Source organism: Dipodomys ordii, unplaced genomic scaffold, assembly GCF_000151885.1.
Source record: "Dipodomys ordii isolate 6190 unplaced genomic scaffold, Dord_2.0 Scaffold192, whole genome shotgun sequence".
Classification (NCBI taxonomy): domain Eukaryota; kingdom Metazoa; phylum Chordata; class Mammalia; order Rodentia; family Heteromyidae; genus Dipodomys; species Dipodomys ordii.
Window position 1 is genome coordinate 3,637,136 of NW_012267408.1, and position 21,351 is coordinate 3,658,486.

Consider the following 21,351-nt stretch of genomic DNA (forward strand, 5'->3'; position numbering starts at 1 on the left):
ATGAGATCCTCTTTGCTAATCACAGCTGGCAACTACTGTACCGGGAAGCTACTTGAAAAGTTTTGAAATTATCTTTTAGTGGACAACCCAGCAGCTCTCTCTTATTTGGTCTGTTTTACAGACTAGATTATCCATAGGCTTCTGGGTAGATACTTAGTTTGTAGCCAAAGCTTGTGTCTCTTTCTTAGCAGGGAGTTCTTCATCTAGCTCTGTTTTATTGTGACATTGTCTTTTAGGACATTGTTAGTAGTTAAAATGAGTCTATCTTGTCTTGATAATATTATTTGCTTATTAAGAAGGGTCAAAGAGCCAGGTGCTGGTGGCTCATGCCTGTAATACTAGCTACTCAGAAGGCTGAAGTCTAAGGATCATGGTTGGAAGCCAGGAAATTCTGAGACTCTTAACTCCAAGTAATCACCAGGAAACTAGAAGTGGTGCTGTGGCTCAAAGTGGTAGCACACTAACCTTGAGTACAAAGGCTCAGAGGCAGTGCCAGGTCCCAAATTCAAGCCTCACAACCACCACCAACAAAAAATGGTCGCCTCTAGCTACTCAGGAAATCAGGAGGCTGAGATCAGAAGATTGAGATCTGAATCTAGCCTTGGCAAAAAAGAAAAAATTTTGGAGAGACTCTATCTCCAAAAATACCCAATAAAATGCCAGACTAGAGGTATGACTCAAAGTTGTAGAGTACCAGCATTGGCACATAAAAAAGAATAATAGAAATACATTTTTGAAATGTTAATGAGTATTATTTCTTAATTTATTATGGAAGGATAAGACAAATGAAAGTAAATGTTGATTTTCATCTTAAAGTATGTTTTTAAATGATAGACTCTTATTCTCATTTGTGTGTGTGTGTCCGTGTCCGTGTCCGTGTGTGTGTGTGTGTGTGTGTGTGTGTGTGTGTGTGTGTGTTTGTCAGTCATGAGTCTTGAACTCTGGGTCTGGGTGCTGTCCCTCAGCTCTTCAGCTCAAGGCAGCACTCTACCACTTGAACCACAGGACCACTTCCATTTTCTCGTGATTATTTGGAGATAGGAGTCTCATGGACTTTCCTGCCCGGGCTGGCTTTGAACTATGATCCTCAGATCTCAGCCTCCTGAGTAGCTAGAATTATAGGCTTGAGCTACTGGAGCCTGGCTTCTCATTTGTTAATGTTGACTGTTTTCTGTGATGTCCTATGTTATCAGCTTTCTTTTAATCATTCTTCTCTAAGGACAAGGTTACTTAGATCCATTAGGACTGTGGAGTCAGTTAACCCAGAATGGAAAGGAATACTGTCACAAGTTGCAAAACAGATGATTTGTTGTTGTTGTTTTTTTTGACTGGTATTGGGACTTGAACTCAGCCTGGGCACTGCCCCTAAGCTTTTACACTTGAGCCATGCCTCTATTTCCAGCATTTTGTTGGTTAATTAGAGATAAGAGCGTCATGACCCTTCCTGTTCAGGTTGTCTTTAAGCCAGGATAATGAGATTTCAGTTTTATGAATTGCTAGGATTACAAGTGTGAGCCACCAGTACCTGGCTTAATTTGATTCTTTTTCACTAGATAATCAAAATATTTAAAGTTCTTGCATTCCTTCTCTGTATAGTTTACAGACATTCTAGAATTTTAATTTGGAATGTTGCAGCATCATTCACCTTTAAATAAAATTAGAGTGATTCTATGTATGGTTTTATATTTTCTCATTGTCTTTCCTCTTTCTGTCTTCTAAAAGAGAACCTTTTGTGTTAGTTACTGTGGTGACCAAACAGCTAAGATAAACAACTGAAAAGGAGAAAGACTTCTTTTCACCCAGCGTTCTAGAGGCTTCAGATCATGGTCAGTTGTCTCAGTTGCTTTATTGGGCTTGTTGTAAGGCTGAATTGTGGCAGGAAGCATGTGTTGAACAAAGCTGTTTACTTTATGGTGGCAGTGAAACAGAGAGAAAGGAAGGGCTAGGGTTCCAATACCCTCCTCAGGGGCATGCCCTTTTGTTTTTGGTGCTGTCTTGGGGCTTGAACTCAGGGACTGAATGCTAGATGCTGTCCCAAAGTGATGTGTGTGTGTTTTCCTCAAGGCTGGTGTACTACCTCTTGAGCCACAGCTCAACTTCTGGCTTTTCTTGAGAATTCCCATGGACTTTCTTGCCTAGGTGGCTTTGAACCATGATCCTCAAATCTCACCCTCCTAAGTAGCTGGGATTATAGGCTTGAGCCACTGAGGCCCATCGGTAACTTCCTTTTAGTAAGCCCAACCTCTTAAAGATTCCACCAGTAGTGCTAACATTGGTAGCCAATCCTTTATCATTTGAGCCTTTGAGCTAGACCTAGAAACAAAGTCCTCAGTGTTCAGTCTGGTACTTTCTTGCCAGAGAATAATATTCCAATGGACCTGAACCAAACAGGCCTGAGCAGTGCTGCACGCAAAGTTCCTCACAGATGAAATGAGCCTTAACTCAGAAACTCACTTTAAAAATCCTTAGACAAACTTGCCTCCACATGCAGGAGGGGTTAAAACAGGGAGATATGAGGGGTGGGCCACATAATGCCAACGATTGACTTAAACTATTTTCTAGGGAACCACTTGTGGCTGAGACCTAAAACTTCTTGAAATTGATTGCAAACAGACTGAACTTGCAAGATTCACTGGACTTTGACTCATTAAGATCTATCTTCAGCAGTCTCTCATCTTCTATCTGAAAGTCTCCTCCTGGGGAAAGTGACAGCCAGAAGACGCCATTAACAGTCAAAGAGGGTTAAGTGCTTATGATTTTGAATTTTGTGGTACATAAATGAAAGTTGGAATTTTGCTGCTCAAGCAAGGAACAGCCACCCCAACACTGGCCCCACTAAAGGAATGCTTCTCACACACTGCCTTTTAAGGTGTTTGGTATCTTCCAGAGCATTGCAAGGCTCAAGGCTTTCTTCTTCCTCTTTGCTTCCATTTAGGAGTTTGTGTAAGGGATCACCTGAAAAACACAGCCTTGCTCTGTCTCCAGGAGAGCAGTAACTTCACAGTCCCTGCACTGGCCTGCATCAAGTTGGAACGATCCTCTGGAAGCAGCTACAACACTAGCCTCTGATGCTCCTCACAACCCAGACTACTTAAGAGGCAGCTAAGGAGGGCAGAAAAGGCTGCTGGCCTTTGAGACTCAGAAACCCAGGTGTAACTTTAGATCTTTTGCTTTCAGTGTAGACATTTGTCATTCCATTCCATAGTCTGTGTCTCTTTTATTCACAATATTCCTTTTCTTCTTCCCCTACAACTCTAGTTCCTTCTCTTTTCCATCTTACTTAGTCTTCTTGCTTCTTCATAGGCTGATTGCTCCCTCATCTCTCCCTCCAGGGGAAAGTAAAAAGACAATGAAACAATCATAGATTGCTTCTGGGTGACCAGACAGTAGCAGGTGCAGACTACTTTCCTGTACCTATTTAGCCACTATCATATCTTATACATAATGGCAGAGACAGGAAAATATGGCAGTCTGGTGATCAGTTGGTGATCGATATGGCTACTTTATGGTATATTCAATTCATTTGGGCTGAATAAACATGACTAGTGCAGTGTTTTTCAAGCCTGGCTCACTAGAGAATCCTAGCAGCTTTAAAAAACAAAGTTAAATAAAACAGAACAAAAACAATGTCTGGGGACCCAACCCAGAGATTTGGATTTAATTGGACTGGGGTGGGGCACAGGCATTAAGAGCTCTTTAAAAAGTTCCCCAGACATTTAAATGTGTAGTCAGGAGAAAGAAATTTATGTGGCTGTAAGTGCAAAGTTCTCAATGAAAGCTAATTGGGATTTTAGGCAATAGAAAGTCATTGCAGGTTTCTGACCAAGTGATACAATATGAGGAAGATGGTAATGTATAGAGCAGATTGCAATGAAAACAAAAATGCTCACTAAATGCCATGTAAAACAAAGACCTGGTGAAAGTCTAAGGCAATAGTTCAAGTTAAATAGAGCTCCAGATCAAGTAGTGGCCTGGAGGGTGGAAAAAGGGGATGGATTTCCTGGAAAGCACAGGTCTAGACAGCTTCAGGATTGACTAGGGCAAGAAGGAACAGTCAGGGGCCTATGCCTCCGTCCCAGAAGGCAATCATCTTCCCCTGATCCAACCTACTTATCTTGTCCCATTCTGTGTGTACCAAATATTGGAGAAGAAAGAATTTCTAATATCTTAAGTTAAGACTTTAAGAAAAAGGATATAATGCTCTTGCAGGGAACAGATTCAAGGACAACTCACCTAGGCAACAAAGATGGAACATACAAACTTTGAAATGGGCCAGGCACCAGGGGTTCACACCTGTAATTCTAAAGATCCTGCTTTGAAGTCAGCCCAGACAGAAAAGACTCTTATCTCCAATTAACCACCAAAAAGTCAGAAGTAGAGCTTTGGCTCAAGTGGTAGAGTGCCAGTCTAGAGTGAAAAAGCTAAGTGAGAGCTCTAGGTCCTAAATTGAAGCCCCAGTGCTGGCACAAAACAAAACAAAACTTTAAAATGAAGCACAAACATTTAGACTCTACTTCTGGATCCTGATTATAGAAAGAAATCATTTGATCTAATGTATTTGTCTCTCATGCCCTCACATGAAGTGTCAAAAATACCACCAGGATTTCTAATCCACCTCAGCACACCAGGCTCAGCTCATAATAAGAAAAAAAATGTAGTATCAACTACAGCTTCCCACACCTTCCTAGATGTTGCTCAACAATGAAATGAGTAGGGTAGCTGGCTAAATGGAACCATTTTCTCAGAGTGCAACCTGTGCTCCAAAGACTCCCCTAGGCTGAAATCTTGTGGGGCATAAGAGGAATCAGTGGGATGACCCACTGGAGACAATACCAAAAAGAACAGAGGTGACTGCATGAAGAGAGAAAACAGCGAATAACTAAAAGTGAACCTGGAGACCCCTTCAGTTTCAGTACTTCTTCCCTTCTATTTACCCTCACGTCTCCCAGAACAACCAGACCTTTCATTTAATTTATGTGATGCATAATTAAATGAATCACTCTCGAGCACAACAAAATAAGTTAATTGTTCTTTTATTGTAGGGAAAAAATATCCTGAAACATTTGTTAAATAACATAATTCATTCTTTAGGGTTGTGAGTCTCATGACCATCTCAATGCAGTAAGCTGTCCCTCACCCTCATCATAAGCTCCATTAATATTGTCATTAATCAAAGGCAATCCAGTTCAAAGGCAGACAATAAACAAGTTCGTAGATAAATTAGAAGATAGGGGAGAGAAAAAAATAGGTTAATAGTTGGTGAATTTAGAAAGAAGGGTGTATACGTATTCACTATACCATTCTTTTGACTTAATTGCTTTAGTATAATCATGCTCACTCTTTTGCAGATTTGCCTTAAATATATATTCATTGATTTCTTTTCAAACCAGAAATAAAAAAAAAGCTCTTCCCTAGGTACCTTCTTTCCTATTATGTCTTAAAAAACTTCTAAAGCTTTCCAGAAAGCTTAAATTAAGGGGTGATGGTACACTGATATGGTTTTGTAGTTCTTGGTCAGTCAAACTCATCGAAGATCTGTGATAGTCACTGCACGGTCCACAACGGTCACGTGATTACAGTTCTGCAATGGAGAAAAAGAAAGGTGAAACTGTGGAAAATTCTGAGGGTTTTTTTTTTTTGGTTGTAGGTCCTGGGTGCTGTTCCTGAGCTCTTTTGCTCAAGGCTAGCACTCTACCACTTTAAGCCAAGACTCCACTTCTGGTTTTCTGGTGGTGAATTGGAGATAAGAGTCTCAAGGACTTTTCTACTCAGGCTGGCTTTGATCTCAGCCTCCTGAGTAGCTAGGATTATAGGTGTGAACCACCAGCTCCTGGCCTGAAAATCCATTATATAAAATCCTTTATTTCAAAACTAGTAGTTCTAAGTTTGGAAGCCAGATCACCATCTAAATGACAATTATAGTAATATGTCTGGAAAGTATCACCCCCACCAACCCTCTGTTCACAGACTGAATCAACATCTGCCCATATATCTTTTATTTTTCAAATGCATCTATACTCTAGAGTCATTTGTAAAATACACATTTAAAAAGATGAATGAGGGCCATTCTGTAAAGGTCATCTACTATTTCTCACTTTTGGCACAGAAGGATCTTCATAACTAGAAACCAGTGTTGGTGTGCCAAGATATATTTTTTCTGATTGTATAGTCAGTACTGAGACATATAGAATATCCTAAGATAGACCAATCTATTTTTAAACAGATCTATCAGAAAGTTCTTCCTGACAGTCAGCTGACAAGTCATTCTTGGAGGTCTCAGTTTAGTGCTGGGGCTGGCATGAGGGACATCCAATACTTGGATATACATCAGCTGTCCTACCACTTGAGGTCAACTCAGATTTGTCCTAGAGTTTCTCTTTGAAATACTCCCTGTTACTTTTAAGTGACAGGGTTTGGAGTCGCTTTTCCATGTTGCTCACTTTTCTCTGAGCACAAAGAAATAGTAACCAACTGCAGGCCAGTGTGGAGTAAAGCAGTATTATTGCTTGAGATCTCAAGGGCAAATTGAAATATACTGATCTTATCCTCAACTTGGAAAATCCCACCTTCCGAGGAAGGTCATAAAATCCCTATTATCTAAGCATAATTTCAGATCAAATGTACTCAATTTGCTTATCTTATGTGGCTTTTTTCCTCTGCAATGAAATCTCTTTCTGAAGAATAAACTTAGCAATGAACACTATAGTTAGCCAGGTGCCAGTGGTGCATATCGTAATCATAGCTACTCAAGAGGCTGAGAGCTGAGGATTGTAGTTCAAAGTCATCCAGAGCAGAAAAGTCTATGAGACTCTTATCTCCAATTAACTAGCAAAAATCCAGGAGTGGAGCTCAAGTGGTAGAGAACCAGCCTTGAGTGAAAAGCTAAGAGAGAATGCCCTGGCCTTGAGTTAAGCCCCAGTATTGGCAAAAGAACCAAACCAGACCAAACCAAACAACTGAAAACACCCTTACATTTAACAAACCAGCTATTGCAGTAGATACTTTCTGTACTTGTATTTCTTTCTTTATTTTGGTGTGGTACTGGGAATTGAACCAAAAGTCTTGTGTCTGCTATGTTCATGTTTTACCACTAAACTACACCCCCAGGCCCTACTTTATTTAAACCTCTCAACAACTCTGCAAAGTATGTGTTATTATTATTATCCCCTCTTTACAGATGCAGACTCAAGAAGGGTAAGAAGCCTCAGAGACATGTGGTTACTTTATTTATTTATTTAGTCTGTTGTGGAGCTTGAACTCTGGGCCTGGGTGCTGTCCCTGTGCTCTTCAGCTCAAGGCGAGCACTCTACCAGTTGAGCCACAGTGCCACTTCCTCATGTAGTTATTAAGTGGCAGAGATAAAAGTATAATCTATTCCTAGCTGGAGATGTAACTCAGTGGTAGACCACTTGCCTAGTATATGCAAAGTCTAGCATCCTAGAGATCCCTAGCATCACAAAAGTAAAAAGAAAATTTATTTCTATCCCTCTCTTCTTCCCATGTACATTCTTGTTATGGAGCTCCAGAAAGATAAGTGGTAGGGCTGATCTTCTATGTGGGGCAGAAAGAATGATGTGCCTCGTTAGCAATGACTGTCCTTCTTGTTTGAAATATAGCCCCCATTCCTTCTAAGAGATACATACACAGAACAGTGGTGGATCCTTGCTGTGTGGATGAAATCCTTTCTGTCGACAAGAGGAAATCTCTTCTAGACCATGGTCAGTTAATTTAAAAAATCCTGTTCTGAAATAAAAAAACAGCAGGTTCAGAGTCAAGTAAACGTGATCTTCCATGTATAGAACATAGACATGTGTGTGTGTGCATGCATACACACACATGATCCACACAATCCTGGCATGTACACACACACACACACACACACACACATACACACACACACAGCAAGACAGAGGTAATTTTGAGACAGCTTTACAGAGAAGAGATAGGTCTCTTAGTTTTGCTGGGAAATTAATAGTAAATAATTAGATTTGGAATGAAGCCAGGTATAGTGGACCATACCTGTAATCCCAGCTTCTCAGTAGGCAAAAGGAGGAGGTCCAAAGTCTGAGGCAAACTCAGACAAAGTCAGTGAGACTTTATCTCAAACACAAAAAGGCTGGGGACTTAATTCAAGTAGTAGAACATTTACCCAGCAAGTGTGAGGCCCTGGGTTCAATTCCTAGTATCTTTAGATTTGAAATATAAAAGAAGTAACACTGTAGGATAATGTATTTAATTTTGAAATTCTGTAATCCAACAACAAATTATTGAAATTCCTATCACTTCAAATTGGATAGCTCAAATTTCTTGAGGATTTTTCTCAGAAAAGCAAGTTGTTACTTGGCTATCTTTTAAAGCACTAAATTAGGTTTATCAGAATATGGGGCTTAAAGGAAGCCTTTTAGAGTAGCCAATTAATACTACAAAAATATTTCAAACACAAAAACAGAAACAAGGGCTCAACAGTAAAGGTAGCAGGGCACTGATGGCTCATGCCTCTAATCCTAGCTATTTAGGAGACTGAGATTTGAGGACTGCAGTTCAAAGCTAGCTCAGGCAGGAAAGTCTGTGAGACTCTTATCTCTAATTAACTACCAAAAAGCTGGAGGTGAAGTTGTGGCTTAAGTGGTAGAGCCTTGAATGAAAAAGTTAAGGGACACTGCTCAGACCCTGAGGTCAAGCCCTAGTACCTGCACCAAAAAAAGAATAAAGAAAAAAAATTAAAGGCCTTTTGCTCCAAGGCTTTTTTTCCTACTATTCTCTTATAATACCCTGGACCATGTCCCATATACTCACTCCTGGAATTTAGGGGAACAGACGATGGCTATGGATTCTGGCAACATCATCTGGTAGGAGCAGTGAGTGTGTAGGTCAACACTGGAGAGGAAGGCAGTCTGGGTGGGATGAGTCTGAAAAGAGAAAACAAGCCAGAGAACTCTTAGTAAGCACAATCAGCCATGCCTAGGCCCTGAAGAGAGGCAAAGCTGAAGGGTTCTCAACAACTGACCCAATCTCTTTTAAGTACAAAGCTATGTGCAACCATGATGGAGTAAAGTTCATACTAAGTAAATCCTTTTCAGTACTGTGAACAAGTATTGGTTATGTGAAGACATTCAAGGTCTTTTAGTTCAAGATTTTTTTTTACACAACATGACAATAGACTTCAAAGTAATGTATACTTGCAAATTTCTGAGAGGAACTTTTTAAGTATTCCTGCCACCAAAAATTAGAAAAATATAACATGATGCATGCTAATTAGCTTAATTTAGCATTCCAGAATTATATCTCTTTCAAAGCATCATGTTGTACATCATATGAGTATAAAAGAACTTGGAAAAATAGGTGGACAATGGACATTGGAAGAGTTCTCTCTAGCGAGAAATACCATTGGAGAGGGGAAGGAGATGAAAGCCACTGAGGAAATGAAATGAACCTGGATGTAGGCAGAATGGCAATTGAACAGGTGGGTTTTTTTTTTCTGGAAAGAAATAGTGAGATGACACAAGTATGGTGGAGACACCCCCCCCCCTTCAGTTCTTGGATGTGTCAGAAATGCTGTTCTGTGCAGTACCGTAATTTTTGGATTCAATGGAAGCTGTGGGAGTGATTTGTGTCTAATAGAATGCAAGGCATCACTAAGCCTGGGCAAATGCACATGCTGCCTCAGCTTACAGTTATAGACAATATAACAAATCACACAACACCTTTCATTCAATTCACTCATCTGACCACAAGGAGAGAGCTCTGGTAGGTAAATAAGCCTGTGTGGAATGAGAGTAAAAAGAAGCTTGGAAGTTTCCTGTTTCCAGTCTGAAGACAGTGGAGGTGTTGGGCAGCCTGAACACTCATTGTGTATGGTTGGGGGTGGTGACAGAAGGGAGAGGGAGGACAGGCAGAGAGAAATAGGGAAGAAAACACAGGAATAAAGTTTTTCTCTGGACTGTTTGTGACGGGCACTCGTATCGCACTGGTTGATTAGATGTAGTGTGTTTTGGAAATCTTGGGGGCGTGAGGGTGGAGAACTAGGCTGCAGAAGAGGTATTAAAGCAAAGGATGAATGAGAAGCCATTAAATAATAGGGTATGGAGGGGGCTTGAGGGAAGAGCTCAGAAATACCATGTGTGAAATACATTAATGTGCAGTATTGAAACTTGAAGACCACTACAAAGCCTGAGAAAAACTGGGTCCAAGGTAGAACTAGACCAGGCAGAAGTCATGTCTGTGCTATGCTCTAATTAAATGACTTCTAACTTTTTGAAAGTAAATTAAGATATAGATCCCAACTATCAAGGAAAGGTTTCCCTGGGGTTATGAGTAGTTCAGGGGACTAGCAAGGAATCCATTGCAGTCCAAGGGGCCTGGAAATAGGTTAGGAGACCTATAATGTGCGTAACCCTGGGTGGAGTAGGCTCATGTGCGCATGTGCGTGGGTACTGATGTCGCGCCATGGGCGACAGGCGCAGGTCAGGAGCTGCGTCTCACGCAGGAGCAAGATATGCAAGACACCCGAATATAGAGACAGTGTAGGCACACAGGTGAGATGAGCCTTGCAGGAGTCAAAAACATGGAGACCAAGTACTGTCTCAGACATGGCAGGTAGGGGAAACCAGAGTCCCCTGTGAGATAAAAGATAATAACAGGAGAGACTAGTGTGGTGGAGGTTAGGAGAATGGGGATGACTGAGGCTAACTGCAAGGGGAATGGAAATCTGGCAAGGCTTGGAGACTGGAGAGGGGACAGCTTGCTGCTTCCTGCTCTGGAAGGATTGAAGGGTTATTGGTGGTGGGGTCAGCATGATAGGGTCCATGGACAATCTAGATGTGTGTCTGCAGCAAGAATGAATACCATGAGAGTGGCCCTGTGAAAGCCTCCTTTTAAAAAATCTTTTCTAAGATTCAGGCTTTGATTGATGCAGTTTCATAATTTCTAAAAGATGATCAAGGTGTATTTATCTCTTGGCAATCTCTCTACATGATGAAGAGTCACCCATTCTAGAACAGATGGTACATGCCTCCTAATATTTCAATATGATGGAAACCAGACTTAATACACCATAACCAAATGAATAAGTCTTCCTCCTGGCATAAAAGAAAAAGGTCTGCTGTTAAAGCAGCATCCAAAGAAGATATGGCAGATAGGGATTTCAGAGGCCAATTAATTCATGCAGAAGAGTCCATCACTTGGAAGGAGAAGGGAGGCTAAAGGTAATCAGTTAAAGCAACGCCAAAGTGTACAATTGATCTCATTTGTTCCCAACTATTTATTTTGTGGGTTTTAAAAAAAAGCATATTTCTTTTTTTATTGTCAAAGTGATGTACAGAGAGGTAACAATTACATAAGTAAGGTAATAAATGAATTTCTCATTTGTTCCCAATTATTTTTTTTAAGCATATTTTTTCTCTTATCTTTTTCTTGGCTGTACTGGGGCTTGAACACAGTCTCAAACTTGTTAGGTTAGTTCTTTACAACTGAAGCACAACTCCAGTCCTGTTTTTTGTTTTGTTGTCTGTCCTAGGGCTTGAACTTAGAGCCCAGGCACTATCCTTGATTTTTTTTTTTTCTCAAGGCTAATGTGCTACTGCTTGAACCACTGATCCACTTCTGGCTTTTTTGGTGGCAAACTGGAGACAAGTTTCCAATTCAAAACCACCCTAGGCTGGCTCCTGTTGGTTGTTTTTAATATAAGGTGTCACTTCCAGCCCTGGCACATGCTTGTACTATAATTAACCTACTTTAGATTTTTTTTTTTGTCTTTCCTTTTTTGGTACCGGGGATCGAACCCAGGACATTGCACTTGCTAGGCAAGCGCTTTGCCACTTAGCTACATCCCAGCCCTTAGATTTTCTTTAGTTGCTGGGAGCACAGGCACACATCTCTGTAGAGATTGAGTCTCTTAGACTTTTCTGCTGAGCTGGCCTTAGATGGTGATCCTCTAGATCTCAGCCTCTGAAGCATGTAGGATTATAGCAACCATCAGGGCTCTGCTTAATTTTTTTTTTTTTTTTTTGCCAATCCTGGGGCTTGAACTCAGCACCTGCACACTGTCTCTGAGCTTCTTTTGCTCAAGGCTGGCACTATCACTTGAGCCACAGTACCTACCACTTCCAGCTTTTTGTTTATGTGGTACTGAGGAGTCAAACCCAGGGCTTCATGCATGCTAGGCAAGCACTCTACCACTAAGCCACATTCCTAGCCCTTCAGTATAATTCTTGTACACAAAATTAACAACTACAGAATGGCTTATGTTATCTTAGAGGAGGTATAATTTTAGGTTACTAGACTGGAAAAAAGACCTGATATGATTAAAAAAAGTCATCAACCTGAACTAAGAGAAAAAAAAAGAAAAAAAATTAGTGAAATTACTTATTGTTTTGAAACCAGCCATGAAAAATTAAAGTTTCCTGAGGAAGTTGTGAAAAGCATTGATTCCTATACCCCACATGTACAATATCCATCATGAGCGTGAACACTTTTCAAGACATGCTCACCAGGATGTAAGAGGTCATCAAGGCATACGGTTATTAAGAGAATACTGGCAGCAGATCCACCAAGGCACACTGGGAGCAAGAAAAAATGCTGGAGACCACAGGAGCCAGCAGTTCCTATCTGATTATAATAATAACCCTTCAGACTGCTAGGGAGCAAAGGTTTGGGTCAACTCAGTTCATCCCATGGTTTCTAATTGGGAGCAACCGAGGACTACCCAAACCAATCCATGCTTAAATCTACAGTTGGATGGCTTGAAAGATAAGGGGCTAAATAAATAACTGAATCAAAAGCTCTTTCCTTGGCCTGGTCTCCCTCCAGCTACTATGTATGCCTTTTTGCCTTCTTTCCTTCACAGTCAACTGTGTGTTTACTCTGTTGGGGAGAGAGGTAGGCACTTTCAGGAAGAGAAAGCAACATGCAGAAGTGAAGGCTGAGGGTGGTCTAGGTGTGTAGACAGGAGCAGAGCGGTCAGGTGAGAGAACAGTGAGTACTAAGGATGAAGGCAAGAGGGGGATGTCCTCTGACTCGAAAGCTGCCAGTGAGTGAGCAATACGTGACACTTTTTTTTTTTTTTGGGTCCGGTCATGGGGCCTGGACTCTGGGCCTGGGTGCTGTCCCTCAGCTCTTCAGCTCAAGGCTAGCCCTCTACCACTTGAGCCACAGCGCCACTTCCAGCTTTTTTCTTTTTGCTTATGTGGTGCTGAGGAATCGAACCCAGGGCCTCAAGCATGCAAGGCAAGCGCTCTACCACTGAGCCACCTTCCCAGCCCCAATATGTGACACTTTTTGATCAGAGAAGCTGATTTACAGTTTGTAAGGTGTACAAAGAAGTACTGACCTTTTGCATTTTCCTGTTGAAATTTTAAGATAGGAGTAAATCTACGGTCATCATCTTTTGTTCGTTTGTTTTTAATCCCAAAGATGGAAGATATGGTGCAGAAATATCAAGGGGATGGGAAAAAAACCTAAAATTCTATCAATTTAGCTCTAAACTTGTTTCTTTCTAGACCTCATGGATACTTAGGTATCTAATCATTTGTGCCTTAGTTCTACTATGATCTAAACAGTAATTATCCCCAAATTTCTATTATCTTCTTCACTTCTGTGATAGGATGTTCTGTGTCTTTATCTCCTTCCTTTAATCCTGACTGGAAGGAATAGATGTTTTCTTCCCTGTAGGAAGATGAACTCTCCCCTTAGTATTTCTGTTTTGGCACTTTCTTTTTGTCATATTATCTTGTCACTCCTGCTCTTATCCTCCTCCTTCACTGACTCACAGGGCATAAAACATATCCAGACATATCCAGATAAGCCTCTAAAAGATTGAGCAAAAGAAGCAAGATACAAAAACTTCCATCTTCTCCCCATTCCACCAGAGCCAGGCTCCTTAAGATGGTAGTCTTCATTTCAGTATTGCCACAACCCCACAGCTCTTCAAACCCTAAAGTCTATGCACATCGTGGCCTAAAACCCACTAAAGTGAGATCCTCAATGACTTCAGCAAATCCATTTGGCTGGTTGAAGTTTTCACCATGCTGGAGCACATAACACATGGCTCAGTTAGTATCCTGAAACTCTCCTACACCCTCCTCCTGTCTCCTAACATGGGCCTCACTTCCTCACATACCTTTCACTTTTCACAATAGCTACATTCACCACTTTCCTTGGTAGCCTGTCTTCCCAGTTTCCAGTGAATCTTACTCCCAACTCTGCCACTTCCAAGGCTACCAAGGCCAGTTCAATGCAGAAGACTCTCGGAATTCTTTCTTGCTTTGACCTTGATCCTGAGGACTTGCTTCCAACTGACTTAAAACTCACCCCAATAATCTGATATCTCATAAATACCTCAAATTCAACATGCTCAGAACTGAACCCCAATTCCAAAGTTAGTCATCCTTGTATCCTCCAGTTATATACTTAAGAGCTGATCACTGCCTGCCACCCCCTTAAGCCAGGCCCCAAAGATCTGAGTCATCATCAACTCTCTTACTCATCATCCTGTGTTACTCATTCCTGAATCCTCTGAAATCCCACATTCATCATCTTCTTGCCAAACACACTACCATTATCCTGGCTTTCATCATTAGTAGATTTTATCATCACCCTAACCTTAAATGAGCTTCCTGTTTCAACCTACCTTTAGATTTTAAAGTTAACACACTAAATTTTCTAAAGTATGGCTTTGATCTTATCATTGTTCTGCTAAAAAAGTGTTTTTTTTGGTAGTCATGGGGCTTAAACTCAGAGCCTGGACACTGTCCTTGAGCTCTTTTGCTCAGGGCTAGCACTCTACCATTTTGAGCCACAGCTCCACTTCCATTTTTTGAGTGGTTAATTGGAGATAAGTCTCATGGGGACTTTTCTTCCTGGGCTGGCTTTGAACCCTGACCCTCAGATCTCAGCCTCCTAAGTAGCTAGGATTATAGGTGTGAGCCAACAGCACCTGGCTCAAAAATTTTTAGTAAGAGTTCTCTACTTACTAAAATGCAGAATTGTTCTCCAAGTCCAGGCAGGGCCTCTGGAAAAAGACTCCAGTGTGTCATGCTAAAACTTACCTACATTGTTTCTGATGCAAATCATAAGTCCAAGAAAATCAAACTACTCAGTGCATTCCCTTTGCATAAAACTCTACCCTCAATCTGTCAAAATTCTCATGGCAGGTATCCCTCCTTCCTCTGAATACTGCAGTCCCCTCTTCAACACTCAATTTTGTGTGAAGAGTTGTTTATTGTCTATTCACTTAGAATAAAATCAGATCACACATATATTTATATCCCCTGGCAGATAGTATATAAGTGTCTATATCCTATCTATTATAGTGGGGAGCTACAGTAAATGTTTATTGAACTGAAGAAAAGATGAATTCTATGTCAGTTCTGACATACAACTATATGTAATCTTTTCATATCCAGAAACAAGCTAATGTATTGTTTGCATTTCACAGATGTCAATACAGTATGAAAAACAGGTTGATCAGTGAGAATCAAGTGTTGAGAACAACAGAAAAAAATTTAAGAATTCTATTTTACTTGACTAGTACAAGAAATATGCATAAGACATGCAAACACTTGAAAACCGTGTACACTGATGGGGATTCTGGTTTGACATGAAGGTATCTACTGCTTAATAAAAGGCTAGCTGCAACCATCTGAATGAATTCTATGGCTCATTTGCTATATATTTCTTTTAGAACATGACTTGTGTACAGTAGGTATAGTCTCTTGGGCCAATGCCTAAATATATTCTAGGTTAGCACTCTATCACACTATTCTCATGCACAGGGAAACTGGAATTCTAAAGAAATCAGTTTATTTTTATTTGAAAAAAAAACAATAAGCAAAAAGTTAATAATGAAAAAGCCCTAGGTGGTTCCCAGAAATCAGTAATAGAATATCAACAGTCAATATGCTGAGAACTTCATCTGAAGGAAGGAAAATAAATAATCTGGAGATGTTTTACTTTGTTCAAAGAAAGAAGCAAACTGTGTGTTGAAAGCACAATGAGAGGAGATGAATCCTGAGAGCTCAGATTTGCTTACATGAATCCAGCCCAGTGTGATAAGATTCTGCTGATCTTGTATGAGGAAAAGTTCTTCTTCATTTTCTGTGTTGCAATAATCAGATCCAGCACTTTGCTTGGGGATGAGAACGTGTGTGATGGTAAATTCATTCCTCATCTGCCAAAGGAGAAAACAAATCGTCACAATTCCCTGGCACTCTTAAAGTTAAATATCTATGTGAAGGTCATTCCTATCCAGCATGACTTTCCTTTGTGCTCTCTGAATCTCCCACCTCAGTAGTTCACAAACTTAACTGCTCATGTCCATTGCCATGACTGATCCTGAGACCGACCCCAGAATCCCAGAACTCCATCTGATACACAGCCTGGGTAATCATCACAGCCCTAGGGGCTACATCCAAACTGGTCTACTTGTGGTTCTTGAGGAGGTCTAGGTAAAGTACTATTTTTCTTCTTTGTTCATGTCTAAAGCAGTTTCCTTTTCACTGTTTAGTCCTTCTAATCCTTTAAGGCTCAGGTTAAGTCTATTCCATTTCATTCTTTGATGCAGCTGATTAGGAATGAGTTCCAGTGCCTTCATCCAATGACCTTTACTGCCTCAAAATTTTTAGTGCTCATATTATACATTCTACTCAAGTGTATCTTCCATTTCTCCAAGTAACTGAATATACTATGTGCCTAACATTTCAGATTCTCAGATTCTGCTACAAAATAGGTGCTCAGAACACAATATAATAATATTGATTGGGTCTTCCTAAGTTAGAATTAGGTGTTTCTAACTACAGCATTAAAGTCATTAGTTCAAGGCACACTGAAAAGCAACCAAATACAGAGTCACCAAATTCAAAGTGACTACATTATGCAGCCCATGGTTCCTTCTATAGAGTGCCTGGTGTACAGTAACTGTCTTCTCTGGATACATCTTCTCTGACACTCACAGGAGGTCAAGGGGGAAGAAACAGTTCAAGTTCAGGATTTTTTTTTTTTTTTTTTTACCAGTTTTCCACAGAGAATTCCACACGTTTCTACTCCCCGGGCAGTGTTAGCACTGGCTAACTGGAGAAATTGTGGACACAGTCTTCCAGGTACCACCACATGGCGCAATCCATTGATTGTAGGAACTGTAATGGAGAAGGGGAAAAGTCTGAGACCCTGGAGCTGAATCTTCCCAAGCAGTCCTCACAGCTGGCAGCCCAAGAGAGCAATGCTAAGTCATTAGGATACACAACCTTCAGGTGGTGAGTGGGCATCCATCTTAATGGTACTCAAAAATGGGCTTTAAAGTCTCTTTTTCAACTTCTTATCACAGCTAGCTGGCTGGGAGCTGTACAGGTTAACTGTCAGCTTGCCTGGGTTAAGGAATACCTAAAGAACTGGGTATGTCTATGAGGGTGTTTCTGAAAGGAAACTTGATTGCTGTGTGCAACCAGACTGAGTAGGGAATAACTTTCCTTCATATGGCTGGGTACTATACAATCAGCTGGGGGCCTAGATAGAAAAGGCAAAAGGAAAGGAAATAATCAGAATTATAGGTTTCTTGGCCTTTGGGCTCTAGGACTTGACCACTGGCACTACAGGTTCTCAGGTGTGTATCTTGAGACAGACACACAATTCACTTTCCTGATTCTAAGGCTTTTAGAAGAGGATTCAGCCATGCTAACAGTATTTCAGAACTATCACCTTGCAGAAAGCCTGTTATAGAATGTCTCAACTTTTATATTTATACAAGCCAGTCCCTCTAAAAGCTATCAGAAAATAGTGGCCTCTACCTGGACTTCAAAGGATGTTGTAGAGAGGCTGCAGGCTCAGGTCACAGGGGCAGAACTATCAAAGAAAGTCTTCATTCAAGCAATGCTTTTTGGACTTATGGGAAAGGAGTAGCCTCTTGAGGCCCTAGAACTATAGAGTCATCAGCATATTGCTTCAGCCAAGGAAAGCTATGGGCAGGAGACTCTACCCTAAGAGCTGCTGGGTGGACTGGGCCCACCAGGGATGGGCTGCCTGAGACATGGAGGTCAAACACCTGACCACTGTGCTCAGGATATAGGCCTGGGCGTCAAAGGAGATTATTCAACTTCAGACCTAAGGTCATTTTCTTTATTGGGTTTTAGACTTACTTAGGATCAGCCATCCTTTCTTTTTGCCTATTTTTTCCTTTTTGGAGTGGGGCTGATTATCCTGAATCTTTCTAACCACTGTATTTTGGAAGTATATAATGTGTTAATTTTATAGGCTTACAGTGGGACAAGGTAAATTGTGCCTTGAGTTGCACTTGTATTTGATTTAGATGCAACTTTTAAATTAGAGTTGAATTGAGTTGATGCTCTTAATACTTCAAGAAAAAAAAACAGGTTTTAATCATTCACACAAAGTCAGGCACAGTTGTTCATGCCTGTAATCCTAGCTAATCAAAAGGCTAAGATCTAAGGATCACAGTTCAAAGCCAGCTTAGGCAGAAAAGTTTGTGAGACTCTTATGTCCAATTAACTAGCAAAAACATTAGAAGTGCCAGTTGGGGGTGGCTCATGTCTGTAATCTTAGCTACTCAGGAGGCTGAAATCTGAGGATCATGGTTCAAGGCCAGCTTTCGAAGGAAAGTTTGAGAGACTCATCTCCAATTAATCAAAAGAACACTGGAAGTGAGACTGTGGGTACAAGTGGTAGAGCACTAGCCTTGAGTGGAAAAGCTTAGGGACAGTGCCCAAGCTCTGAGTTTGGGCCCTACAACCTACACACACACACACACACACACACACACACACACACACACACACACACACACACACACACACACACGTAGAGATATAGCTCAAGTGGTAGAGTGTGAGCTTTGTTCAAAAAAGCTAAGCTCCATTACTAGCACATACACAGACAAAATCATTGAACAAGGGTAAACTACTACTTTAAAAAAGTCCTTGCGATATTTGAGAATTCTATGGTAGAATTAACAAAAAGTTGAACAAATAAATTCCCCATTTGAATGAACTTTTTTTTTTAACATATCTCCTTTATCTTATTTATGAGTATCAAGGAGTATGACTCTCAGGATGTATTCTTGATAATGGAAAATAAGTTACTTCTGGATTTACTTAGGCTTTTAGAAGAAAGTTTAAATGACAAAAGAACCCAAGTAACAACAACAACATCTGGTCTTTCAAGAAGACACTGACAAAGCAGTTCATAAAACCTGCTTCAGGATGCCAAGAATGGACCCAGTACCTGAACACAATGGAAAAGTCCTTTGAGAGTCAGCAAGCTAAGGGTAGGAAGCATCTTTACACATTTGACAGCAAAGCCGGAACTGCCACAGAAGTAACAAAGTCAGACCAGGAGACACAGTCACATGGCAGTCTGATGATGGTATCTAAGGATGATAAAGTTTGGCACAGTCATTTCCTTTAATTCAATAATCATGTACTAAGTACATGTAAGTGGACACTGTGCTCATTCCACAGGGACCACAAAAATGAGTGTGACTCCAGCCCTAAAATGTAAGACATTAAAAAATCTAGATATTGACAAATGACTGTGTATTATCAAATAAATGACCTAAATTGTATTAGTGATAAAGAGAGCTTTGGGAGTTTTACAGATAATAGAATCAATCTGAGTGAGGGGGAAGTAGAAAAACTTCAAGAAAAATAGGGAAGGCAGACAGAGAAGGGCAATGTAAACAAGAGTCTAGGGAATGTCCTAGAACATGTGCATCCAGCCTCCTCAGAACAGACTTATGGTAGGAACAGTAGGTAGAGAGAAGTCTTTTGAGTAAAGGGGACAAGGAAGGTTTTAAAGGCCAAGCACAAAGCCTAGCCCTCCTGCCTTTCTCATACTGTACTTGTACGAGGAGTTTCTATAAAGCTTATTTCTCTAAATGATTGCTTGACAGTTGATTCTGACTCTAAAATTCACTCTAGCATCTAGGTATACTTATCTTTACCCCATTCTTTTCCTTTTTTTTTTTGGTCAGTTGTGGGGCTTGAACTCAGGGCTTGGGTGCTGTCCCTGAACTTTTGCACTCAAGGCTACCACTTTGAGCCACAGCTCCACTTCCAGTTTTCTGGTAGTTAATTGGAGATAAGTGTTATGGACTTTCCTGCCTGAGCTGGCTTTGAATTGTGATCCTAAGTTCTCAGCCTCCTGACCAGCTAAGATTACAGGCATAAGCCACCAGTGCCCAGCTCCATTGTTATTTTCTTGACACAAATTGTTGATGCAAGGAGAAAAGACTGTCAGTAGTTCTTCTGGGTGAACTGTATTATCACCCTACTGTATATACAATGTTTATGTTTACCAAACTTTAAAGATTGGGAATGCTTTGGGGCAGAGTAGCCTGCTTTATTTTTATTTTTAAAGTTGGTCATTGAAGTTCACAGTGGTTCTATACATTTCAAAACTCCTTTTACAAAAAGCCAACTGCAGCCTCTAATTCACAGAACATTTCAAATATTATAGAATGCTTAAAGATTGAGAGTCTGACTTTTAAGCACAATGTTGACTCTTCAGAAAATTAACCAGGGTTGAGATAAATTGTGTAAGTAAATACCACTTTTACAGGATAGCCAATGTGACAAGACACAGTATGACAGTATTTATCAAATAGGGCTCTGTGACCAAAACCTAGTAAGTGGGATTGTGGGGATACTCTTAATCTGAATCCCCAGAATGATGCCCTGAATGGCCGCAAAAGAGGTGGAAGGGGACAGCAATGGACTCACTACTTTCCGAGTAGCTCAGTGCTCCAGGTTTCAAGGACCTGTCCACCACTGGTGGCTGCAATGGCCTTCCAGTTGTGTTACAGCCTGAAGGTTGTGTAGATGAGACAGGTGAGGGTGGGCACACATCCAAGGAGGGATTTTCCAAGTCTGGTACCAGCGGGCCACCAAGGCCAGGGTCCACCTTCCCAAATTCTTGTACAATTTTTAGTCTCTCTTTTTCTAGCTCCTGGTTCCGGATCATTTCTTCGAATGCATGAAACTGTTCCTGTTCCAATTGTTGCTGTTTCTGTTGTGCTACCCTTTGTCTTTCCTTTTCCAGCTCTTGCTGCATGGCTATCTTCCGGGCAAATTCCTCTGCTTCCTTTTTCTACAAAGACAAAACAATTTACACCTCAGAAGAACAAGGATCTTCAGCAAGGAGAATTCCCAAATGTACTTCTGCTGCGGTCTAATTTCCCAATAAATAATTTGTGCTTCCTTTGATACATCAGTACCCATGGACTATAGTCACTACACTTTTCTACTGAGCCACAGAGTACCTATCTTCAAGGATAAAGTCCCAGTCCGCTCAGTGCCTCAGTATCCTAAAGCATTTTTGTTGTTGTTGTTGGTCCTGGGGCCTGGGCAC

At 40.8% G+C, this 21,351-nt stretch overlaps 1 protein-coding gene across 1 annotated transcript in view; it reads right to left on the reverse strand.

Moving 5' to 3' along the window:
• Positions 1–5,017: 5,017 nt before the first annotated feature.
• Stambp (STAM binding protein) overlaps positions 5,018–21,351 on the reverse strand; it is a 43,506-nt gene continuing 27,172 nt past the window's right edge. Inside the window, exons 5-10 of the mRNA XM_013034657.1 lie at positions 20,724–21,090; positions 17,005–17,129; positions 16,028–16,165; positions 8,797–8,909; positions 7,644–7,743; positions 5,018–5,581 (exon numbers count right to left, since the gene is read on the reverse strand). Coding sequence (XP_012890111.1) covers positions 5,525–5,581; positions 7,644–7,743; positions 8,797–8,909; positions 16,028–16,165; positions 17,005–17,129; positions 20,724–21,090 — 900 coding nt within the window. The 3' untranslated portion in view covers positions 5,018–5,524. The remainder of the gene's footprint in view (positions 5,582–7,643; positions 7,744–8,796; positions 8,910–16,027; positions 16,166–17,004; positions 17,130–20,723; positions 21,091–21,351) is intronic.